Below are 11,906 nucleotides of genomic sequence, written 5' to 3'. Positions count from 1 at the left end.
ATGGATTTAGAGGTTCTTTACAAAGATGATGGTGTGATAATATCTCAGAAGAAGTTCACCCTTGACTTGCTCAAAGAATATCAGTGCATGAATTATAGTAGCTTTACTTCACCACTAGACCCAGCAGTCAAGCTCACTTCACCACTAGACCCAGCAGTCAAGCTCAAGGCAAAAGAAGGAGAGGCTCTGACTGATCCTACTTACTATAGGAAACTAGTGGGGAAGCTCAATTTCCTTACCAATACTAGACTGGACATAGCTTACAGTGTACAAAATCTGAGCCAATTCATGGATGACCCCAGACAACCTCACTTGAAAGCAGCCTTTCATCTACTTAGATATTTGAAAGGATATCCAACCCTAGGGATATTCATGTCTAGAGATACAAATTATACTATTAGGGCCTACTGTGATTCTGACTGGGCAGCATGCCCAGATTCTCGGAAATTTGTAAGTGGCTACCTTGTACTATTAGGCAGCAACCCTGTTAGCTGGAAATCCAAGAAGCATGACACCATTTCATTGTCTTCTGTAGAAGCTGAATATAGAGCTCTAAGAAAGGTAATGGGGAATTGGTGTAGCTTAGTAGACTGTTTGAAGAACTTACAGTTCCTTTCCCCAAGCCCATTGCAGTGTTTTGTGATAGCCAGTCTGTCATGCACATAGCAAGGAATCCAGTGTTCCATGAAAGAACCAAACATATAGAGGTGGATTTGTCACTTTGTGAGAAGTAAGCTACAAGATGGACTGATTTCACTGCATAATGTAGGAACTACAAACCATCTTGCATATGTTCTAACTAAGGCACTAAAAGGTGTTAAACATTCGGCAGTATTGCACAAGTTGTAAGTATTTTTCATACGACCAACTGGGGGGGGGGGAAGGTATTGAGATGGTTAATTATGTAACCAGTGGCTAATTAGTTAATTTATAAAGAGACTATTTTAGCTATTCATTTTTAGTTAGGCAGTTTTGTATATATTGTTAATACAGATATCAAATAAAGTCGGTTGGCTCATTCTAGATATTTTCCTTCTCTCCCTTCGTTATGCACTCTCTCTATCTCTCTGACCTCCATTGCTGCTCATCTCGAGCTTGAAAGTCACACCTTTGAGTGCAATTTAATTTTATTTATAAATTAAATAAAGTAAAAAATAATACAAAGTAAACTTAAGGTTCTTTTGATCTTTTAGTTATTTTATCATTGTAAAGCTCTAATTGTGATAATATTAAAATTACAATATAAACAGTCATTATAAGAAGGGCTTTATTTTCATATTTGAACTACTTAAAAGTAGAGCAGTGATTCTAGCCATCCCACTAATTCACCTGATAACATCCAATTATAATACTCTTGTCTTTATAGTTTACTTATTTTGACCACCATAAATATAACGGGATGGATTGATGGCTTCATTCTTTATCAAAAATCTTAGATTTAAGTTTTAAAAATAAAAAAATCATGTTAGAGAATGCTTTCCTCTTTAACAATTCATAAGCGATATGAATTTAAATTAGTTGGAGTTTCAAGCGGATACAGGTTATCAGGTCGGCAACCAAAAAAATTCCGATCCGAATCTTATCTGAACTACGAGAATAACTGACTAACACGTGCCATACGGGGTCATTCTCCAAACGGGACAAGGCCAAGTCTTTAGATTGTTTAAGTAGGTTGAGTGACAAATCGGCCATAGGAGTATTCCGGAATATAAACCAAGCCGGCAACAAAAATGGAGCATACGACGATGCCACCTGTTTTCATTTTGTGGAAGTCCTCGGTAGAGGAAAGGGCACATAGCTTCCTCCTATAATGAATTTTAAACAATATGGATTCTAATTAGTTGGGGTCCCAAAGCGGATACAGGTTATCTGGTTGGCAACTAAAAAATAATTATGCTAGGGAATGCTTTCTCCTTTAATAAATTTTAAACTATATGAATTCTAATTAGTTGGGGTCTCAAAGCGGATACAGGTTATCTGGTTGGCAACTAAAAAATAATTATGCTAAGGATTACTTTCTCCTTTAATAAATTTTAAACTATATGAATTCTAATTAGTTGGGGTCTCAAAACGGATACAGGTTATCGGGTTGGCAACCAAAAAAAAAATTGTGCTAGGGAATGCTTCCTCCTTTAATGAGTTTTAAACGAGGGTTTCAAAGCGGATAGGTTGGCAACCAAAAGAAATTAATCCAGGTGGCAAAAACTCCATATCACGCCCGCATCAGATTATTGTCACCGAAGCTTCGTTAACGTTACCTGAAGGTCTTCTAAGTGACAGACAGTGTATTACAGTTGTGTGTGTTTCACTTTAGGTGGGCCCAAGAATGTGTGCTGTGACTTACAGTAGGTGAGAATTAGCCACCTACGCGGCTTCTGTTGAAGAGTTAATCGTGAGCCGGCGCCGATTTAGAACGTAAGTTTGACTCTTTAAACTAAGCCAATAAGATATTGACAATTTTAATGAAGATTTACTCTTGATTGTAGAGAATTATTGCTTTTTTAATTAATTGCGGTTTAAGATTTGACCAAACAACTAATTTAAGAGTCAGAGAATTTTCAGAACTTTAGCTGAATATTCGGGAAAAGAATATGTAATTAATAATTTATTTTCTCGAAAGTAAAATAAAAGCAATTGTACTATCTAGGTTTCTTGCTTTGTCAATAATTCAAATAAGTTAGAAGTATAATTCAGTGTTTTTCCTTGCTTTCTTTCCTTTCAGCAAAGAAAAAGTATAATATGACCAGCATAGCTGCATTTGCAAATAATCTTTACTTTATTTGCAAGTAGAGATTTGTTTCACTAGAAAGAATTTGATTTTTATTGTAACTCCAACTATTTTTTCCAACTTAATTCCGTTTAAATTTATTTTAAAGTGTCCATAGTAATGAGCATTATGTTTAAAACTTTTAATAAACATGACGATTAAGGTTTATTTTAGTGGTAGAGTACTTAACTTAATTACCAATTGATAGATTGGAGGTTCAGAGTTTTCAAATTACATAAAGAATAAGTGAATACTATTGATCCTTCTAGGTGAGGTTGTGAAAAAACTATAAAAAAAATTAATGTTACTAATAACAAAATGTAGGTAATGTGGAGGAAAGATTACAACATGTATTTTCAAATGAAGTCAAGTATTTCTTTTTAAAAGGGATGCGACACATTTTACATTTCAATAATTTTAGATAGTTAAAACATAAAAAAGAAAATTCACTTCCAATTCTATAGTTCTACAAATTTGTTCCAAGAATAAGACGTGCACTTTACAACAAATATTAAAAATTTAAGGTTTTCACCAACTTGACAAAATAAGCAGTCCCTTCTCCACACGTGGAAAAAATATATTGTCTTAAAGAAATAAAAAAAGATTAAAGTCCATGTTCTCCTACGTATCCTTCTTCTTTTGTCGGTCCACCAAATCACTATATGAAATCACACTCCACAATAAATATTCTCATGTATATACCTCCATCTTCGTGCACGAATTGATGAATAATATAGTTAGATATTGCTGAAGTCGAATCTAGAATTTTAAGTTTATCAATTTCTAACATGATTTTAAACTAGTATATAACAATATGCAGCTAACAAATTGAGTTCCAACTAGGTGTTTACAATACATAATCGTAATAAAAGTTACTAGGTTCACGTAAATTAAACCTGTAACTTTTTTATTAGATCTACTCCTGGATCTAGCCATCCTTCCAATTTTCAAAAATACATATACAAATAATGCCTTCGTGCGGCATTTCATCTCTCGAGAATTTATTTGACTTATCTTTAGAGTCAAATTGATTATATCAAATCGTATTTTAAAATTAATATTTAAATATTTAAAAATATACAAAAAACATTAAACACCAGCGGTTAAATAAATAAATAAATAAATATATATATATATATATATATATATATATATATATATATATATATATATATATATATATATATATATATATATAATATTGGTCCAGTCATATAATTTAAATTTTCGAAAATTAAAATATAACAGATAATTTAGGATGGTCAGAGTAGTAATAAAATCACATAACCATTAAGATAAAACAAGATGAGAATTGAATCCTACATCCCTACGTGGCTTCGTCTGCTGCTGCTGAATTTTCAAACCTTGAAAATAATTGAATAAACTTCCTTGTTTCCACCTTATTAGCTTTGCCTAATTTTGTTACTACTCACGTTATTGTTGAGAAAATTAAATGTAAACTAACAAACACCTGATTTTCACTTGTCAAGTGATTAACTCACACACCTAATATTCAAATTTGATGTGTTTTGGCACCGAAAGTTAATTTAATTTGTAGAAACAGAAAGTGGAAAAACCTTTTTGAGTGACAACACATGAAAGATTACAATGGTAGTTGATTAGGAGTAAACCTAACTGCTATTGATTAATTTCTTAACCGTTTTACGTATTAAATAAAGGAGTTTGATTAATGCTTATACTGATTAACTTCTAATTAAGTGACAAGTAAGTGCGCATGTGTACTTATGTCCAATATAGAAAATTTTATTCAATTTTTCAGACGTGAAGGATAAGTTGCTTATGATTAAGACACTAATGACGAGGATTTTCACTAGCTAACTCTTCAATTTTGCATAATATTAGGCGGGGAATACAAAAGTTTGAATTTCTTATTTAGTATAGTAGTAATAGACAACAATCGACGGCACTGATTCAGTCGAGTGTGTTTGGTATGAATAAAGTTATTTTTTGATATTTGATTAACCGAATATGTATTCTATCAAAAGAGAGAAGTGACTTTCTTTACTCATGGACGGACTCGAAACTTTCATCAAATATGTACTTGAATTTTGCTAATATTGTTATTACTCTTTAATAGTACTATATTTTTTTAAGAAAATAATTTTCACTTGCTATTCACACATCATGAAAATAATTTTAATTGAAAAAGAAACTTTCATCTTATCAAAAACACATTAAAAAAATTTGGGAAAAAGTTTTCTTGGAAACTTTTACCAGTATTAACGGGTTGTCTTTGTTTTGAAAAGGTCTCCCAACAATCATCAGATGTAAATTAGAAAATGACTTTTTATATGTTTTTGTGTAAATTCTACGACTTAATTTTGCAATTTCTTTTCCTTTTTTTTTTGGTTGGACGTGTGGTTCAGAGTAGAGAAGAAAGACGTGATAAGAATGGAGTTTTTCACTATTAGTATGGAAGATATCAACGCTATCGCTGACTTTGTCAATCAGTATTCACCAATTTTGCAAAATTTTGGAACTTCGACAATTGACATAGTTGCATTCATGTTTCTCTATTTTAATTTCATCCACGTATGAAAAGCTCAACAGTTTTGCATTTGTTATAAAACAATAAAAGAAAGAAGAATAGTATTGAAGAGAAAACTATAGAGAGATGATTCTTATTGATTTTGAGATCAATTACAATGGAATAAAATCTCTCTATTTATTGAGAAAGAGTGACTTAGTCACCAAGTAATAATCTCTAAAATCTCTCTAAAATATAGACTTTTACCTTAAATACAATTCTATTTATAACTCTCCATTGAATGTCTATTCAACAGATAATGTGACTCGTTAAAACCTTAACTAAAATAAAACTCAGTGGGAAAAAAATTCTAGTGAAAAGAGTACACATATCTAACAATATGTCATTTGATTGACTCGTTAAAAACCTTGCAAGGAAAACTATCACGACCCAATTTAGGATCGAGACCGGCGCTTAGGAGCAAGTACTCCCAAGAAAAGCCTTATCGGTATTTTACAGAAAAAAAGGACAGAGTTTTCCCTGTTTTTGGACTATCCAAAAAAATTTCTTGTCTCAAAATCAACAACCAACCATCCGAATATCAAACCAAACAATCAACAACTTATCAATTAACCAAAACATGTCTCCGCCATTTCTAATCAACCCACTAATAATCAAAAATATTAATTTATCTCCAAATTCGATGAGAAAGTGCAATACTCATCATAAGTCTATAATAATAAAAGAATACTCATGACACTAAAAGAATGACTATGGAGCGACTCTAAGAGTTCAAAGAAAAGATCATAACAATAAATAAAATCTCCGCCCTCGCGAACAAGTGCGAGGTTCACCAAGAACTATCAACATGTGCGCTCTAATTAACGAAATCCTTGCCTGCATCAACTGCTGTCTCTGTAAAAAAAATAGCGGGGAGTGAGTCGCTAGCTTAGTGAGTAATAACACTTAACCACAAACGTTTTTATTGGGGACAAGTCAGAAAACATGCTAGTATATTAAACAATAAATATTATAAAAATACCCTTTCAGAAACAATAAACAATTTTCAGTCTCATCATGTTTTTCTTGTAGTATAATACAATTGACAATTCAATAATAAGCTCGGTAACCACTATATAATATCAATATTCATATTTTGGAGGTTTCGATGAACGGATCATATAGTCGGTATAACTGTGGACTTCTTCGCAAAAATTCAAATATAACGGTAGTCCCTACTCGAGGGAACTCAGTAACAGTATGCTAGTTCTACCTTCCTACTAGCGAGAGGTATAACGGTAATCGGTAATTGTAAGGTGCACCAGGTCTAACGAACCCGCCGTTAGCTACGAGATCCTTCAAAGTCTACTTTCATTTATACTTGTCTCTGTAATCCGTATATACTCATAGAAAATATTTTAAAATAATATAGGACATTTCGGTTCTTATCAAATCATGTAATTTCATTTCAATAACAGTAAATTTAATTAACGGTAAAACATAGTTAGTGACAACAAGAATATTTAAAATAACGGTAATCATCTCAAATAACTATTTCGGTATCATATCGAGTAAAAGACTTGTCCCACATACAACTCAAAATAACCGGTAACATATTCATATTAAAAATCATGTGTAAATCATGCAAGTTATTAAAACACAAATTGCGGTAAGATTACTACTCACAGTACTCGTATGAAATACCAACTCGTCACCTCGAGCGATCCGTACGACTTTCTTCAACTAATCTATAACCACATCAACATCAATCTCATGTTAATTGCCTCATTTAGGCTAAATTCATCACTAGTTTAGAATACCCAATCCTCCGAGTTTTATATTTTATCATCAATTCGCCGAATTATATTTACCTATGCTATGAGTAATTTAAATTAGTCCAAAATCTTTTAAATAAAAATATATTTATGTAGTTTATTCCCTGTACTGTTAAATTTCCTTAATCGTGTGCATAATTTGAAACTGAAATAACATTATTGTCCATAATATTCCTTCGTAATTGGTACTTATCTTTTGTACTCAATACTAGACTTACCACATTCAAACCCAAATTCAATATTGTCCATTGCATTACAGTTAAACACCAAAACTCAATCCTTGTACCCTAATTTAATTTACACCTAACAAAGATCATATATAATGAGACTAGTTTAAGTACAAATACATCAATACCCTTCTTTTTCCAAGTGAATTTATCCTACAGTAGCATTGAGCCAACTTCCAATTGCATAATTTGCCCATAATAAATCTTATTGGTATTAAATTTCTTATACCTTGTGAAACCCTTCAAATATATAAGCTGAGATAAAAAGAATCACCAGAAGAAAAGAACCCAGATGAGAAATTCGAGTATTACCCGTAAGAGGCAGTACGTATTTAAAATTTCTCAAGGTTTGGTTCTAGCCTCTTTCTTCTTCTTCTTCTTCTCCTTTGTTTCCTCCTCTATGATTTTTTTTCTTTCTTTCTTAGTGTTTAGCTTCTGTTGTTTAGCCGCAGCTTTGATGCGTCCCTTTTTCCCTTTTCTCGTTTCTCTTTCCAGTGGGCTTTAGCCCATTCTCCTATTATCTTTTTTTAAAACTTTAGTTAAAGACTTATATGTCCTTATTAATATATAGGGTATTACATTCTCCCCACCTTATGAAATTTGGTCCTCGAATTAAATTCTAGTACATACCTGTAGATTGAAATATATGAGGATACGTGACTTGTATAGCATCTTCCACTTCCCACGTAGCTTCTTCAACTGTATGAATTCTCCATAAGACTTTCACGAATGGTATTTCTTTTGACCGTAGTTTTTTACTTGTCTATCAATAATAGCCATCGGCTCCTCCTCGTAAGATAACTTCTCATCAAGCAGTATAGTCGGTGCTTCAAACACCTGAGATGAGTCTGATATATATTTTCTTAGCATTGAGACATGAAACACTGGATGAATAAAGGACAACTCAGGAGGAAGTTGATCTCGGCCAAACCCACACCACAATTAAGTAGTGAAGCGGTTGATGCAATAATAAACCCAACGAAGGTCGGGATCGAATCCACATGGAGTTAGAATATGAGATTAGGTGTATATCTAAGTTAATTACAAGTTTTGGCTCCAATTACACTTCCACAAACTTGATTGGTGTTTTACTTCTACTTTACTCTATTGTTTGCAAGTATAAAACTAAGGACAATATTTTTGGTTTTGAGTTTTTCAAATGATTAAAAGGGACTAGGGCCGTGACTTCTACCTAGGTGGTTATCTAATGGGTTGTAAACTCCAGGGCAAATTTGATTAGTTGGGGTCGTGATGTAGCAATCACATCTGGTTACTCACTCTATACCTCTCGGTAGTTTGAGTGATTTTGCCCAATTTGGCTTTCTTAAGACCAATTGGGTATTTGCACAATACAAGTGATATTAGCTCAAGTCGGGTATTACTATCTCTAGGTTTAACCTTTTAATTGGGGCTATCAATTTCTTGAGTTCACCCCAATTTCCTGTTAGTCAAATTTTTCTAGACTTAGTCTCTCTTTCTCAAGTAGAGGCTAAGTCAAATAGGCATGAAACAATATTTGCAACCATTGATTCTAGGGTTCAATCATGAACAAGGCTAAATATTACTAACCCAATAAAAAATAAGCCCTAAATTAAACACCCATCAAATACCCACACTAGGGTTGGGTCACAACCTTAGCTAAAGATTTAGCTACTCATGAAAAATAAAGAAATACAAGAAGAGATTAAGATAGAATACATAATAATTGATTAGACAAAGAAAATCTAATGTTAAAAAGTTAATCTAGTACAAAATTATTCAATACAGTAAAGAAAAACGCCCAGGTGCACTTCTGAAAACTCCACTTAACCTAAAAATGACAAAAAATTCTATTTATACTAAGCTGAAAATATCTGACAAAGTTATTATAAAACAATGAAGGTTGTGCGGCCGCATAATTCTGGTGCGGTCCGCACAATGAGCTACTGCGTCTGTACAATTATCGTACGGTCCGCATTCTTGGGAACTTGGGCTTAGAACTTGGAGGCTTCTGTGGTCCGCATAAAAATGGGCGCAGACTTAACACAACTCTTTGATTCTTCACCCTTGCGGACCGCATAATAATGAGTGCGGCGGCACTTGGCCTCCTGCGGCCGCACAATTTTGGTGCGGTCCGCATGCCTTTAGCTGGCCCAAAAACTACTCTCTGAATCTCTCCTCTGTGGCCGCACTAGAATTGTGCGGTACGCACTGCTTGCCTTTTTGCCCTGTTTTGGTTCTTGTTCACTTTTGACTCCTTTATGAGTTAATTTTGACTTCTTTGGCTCGTGTCCCAATATTCCTGCAAGTAAGCACATTTTGTTAGTTTTCGGTTATGCCTTTAAGCATTTTTTAGCTAAATCGCAAGTAAAAGAGAGCAAATAATCGGTCAAAATTCTCACTTATCAACTCCCCCAAACTTAAGCTTTTGCTTGTCCTCAAGCAAATAAGGCAATTCCTACCTCCACTAGAAAAAGAGATATTTCAGTTGCCCTAAGGTGAATCAATCACATATCAATTGGGACCAACAATTATCCACAATACATATGAATTATCAACAATGCAATGATTTTCTAATGTGACACTAGAGCATCAAGAGTTGACTCTATTCATCAAAGAAGCTCGTTCTTTCGCGTAGGTCATTGTGGATCCCAAACTCCTCCTCTATTCTCTATTAGCACATCTCACTTTAGAATGCAGCACTCGATACAAGGATTGTGAAAAGTTTGCTCATCTCTCTCAAAAGAATGCCATAAGTCCGGCTCTAAGTACCATAAGCTTGCCCCTCATATAAATCACCACTAATGTAAGCTCACTCAACTTGAAATCATGTAGGGCTTTTGCAGGATATAATGAAGGCTTTTAGACCAAGGTAGGACTTGTTGGAATAGAAAGGTTTCATCTTTCCTTAAGCGCTCCATTTTCTCTTTTCGGCTCATACTTTCTCGACTCTTTGAGTCATTTTCTTCTTCCTCAGGGGAACTAGAGAGACGTAACGTCGCTCTTTCTTGATCATGATATCTTCTCCTTTTCTGTTTACTTCAGCCTTTTATCCTCATTTTCTTTTGAATTCCCTTCAACTCTTCATTTTATTCACTTTCTTTTTGTCATTTTTCTTTTTGCTCTTTCTTTCTTTTCTTTTTGCCTTCCCTTTTCTTCATTTCTTTCTCTTTTTTGTATCTTTTATCACTGCAAACTCCTCGTTTCTCCCCCAAACTTATATTTTTACCAATTGTTTCTCAAGAATGCTAAGAAAAGATTGGGTGCCAAGAGAGGGTCATTTCAGAACGGATAAAGGCTTGTAACTTGGTTATTGAAAGACAAAGGCTTCGGCTCAAAGGGGTTGACTAGGGATATCACATTGGTAGGCTATGGAAGATTTCAATTTCAAATTGGATCAAGGAGAGCCTACAATCATTTCTCAAGCCAAGCTACACTTAGAATTTTGCCTAGAAAAATACTCGGGGCAAGTTCTAGACTATTGGCATGGAAACTTGGACTTGCAATTCAATACATCACCTCTCACACTGCTGGATTGCTAAAGAGGACGGAGTTGAGGGCCCACAACAACCCTAGCTAAGATTGAGAATCACAAATGGCTCGACTGAATCACTCGATGACTGTTTGAGTCAACACAAGAGTCTAAAGGTCACAACTAGAGCTATTTTATGCCAAGAACTTTGTTTTTAACCATAAGGCCAGAGGTAAATGTGTTGGTACCAAGTGAAGCATGCTCGAGACACTTTTATTCATTACTACTATATTTTGTCAAAACATAAAAGAAAACGGACTCAATCCCTTAAGAAGGTTGTCACGCTATCCATCGTTGGGAAGAGCCACCCGGTTCACACAAAATCCACCTTTGGAAAGAACCGTGGCATTAAGAAAACCAAAGGCTTATTGTTCACACAAAACGTAAGCTAGTAAATTAAAAAGAAGCTACTAAAGTAAATAAGAAGTTATACTACTAAGGAAAAACAAACTAAAGAATCTATGAAATAAACTACGGAAAGCGAGATAAATGAATATACGAATCGAAGTCAAATAAGTATCTACATAAGGAAAATGAATATCTACATCAAATGTGAAGAATATATACATATCAAAGGAAAATAAAGACGAAAGAAAAAAAAATAGTATAAGAGTTATTACAACCCAAATGTCAAATGTCAAAGTCAAATAATCAAAATAGACCACCCCCAAATAAAAATAAGCATTGTCCTCAATGCTTAACAAAAATAAGAACAGGGAAAGCGTAGAGAGTTAAGAGAACTCCTTATGTGGTCTCAGTCTGTATAGGATCATCAGCACCATCTGTCTTCTCCAACTGTATGTCATCATCTCCTGGCTGAGGGACAACAGGGTTGCTTAGCATCTGTATCATCTCCTCAGCAGTGTGTGCAGTTGCAACCGGCTCCTCAGACTGGCCGGCTACTGCCTCTGGTGTTGGGACTGTCTGCTCCATAAGCAAGTCCAATGGAATATCTCCGGCAGATGCAATCTTTTCAACCTCTTTGCTCAGCTTCTCTACCGACTTCTTTGATGCCTGAGATCTACGCATCTTTTTGACTTGCTTTCCCAAATACTTAATGACCCTCCCATGCATCGCC

At 34.2% G+C, this 11,906-nt stretch overlaps 1 protein-coding gene across 1 annotated transcript; it reads left to right on the top strand.

Moving 5' to 3' along the window:
- LOC138902044 (secreted RxLR effector protein 161-like) lies at positions 1-666 on the top strand. The gene has a single exon (XM_070189855.1). The coding sequence runs from the start codon at positions 1-3 to the stop codon at positions 664-666; it is 666 nt and encodes a 221-aa protein (XP_070045956.1).
- The last annotated feature ends 11,240 nt before the right edge of the window (positions 667-11,906 follow it).

Source organism: Nicotiana tomentosiformis, chromosome 11 (assembly GCF_000390325.3).
Source record: "Nicotiana tomentosiformis chromosome 11, ASM39032v3, whole genome shotgun sequence".
In the NCBI taxonomy this organism is placed as follows: Eukaryota; Viridiplantae; Streptophyta; class Magnoliopsida; order Solanales; family Solanaceae; genus Nicotiana; species Nicotiana tomentosiformis.
The sequence above is the reverse complement of the archived record's forward strand: the minus strand, read 5'-3'. Positions and strand labels throughout refer to the sequence as shown.

Bases quoted from the DNA above. Each gene is read 5' to 3' on its own strand.
- LOC138902044 (XM_070189855.1), top strand. From the start codon at position 1: ATGGATTTAGAGGTTCTTTACAAAGATGATGGTGTGATAATATCTCAG.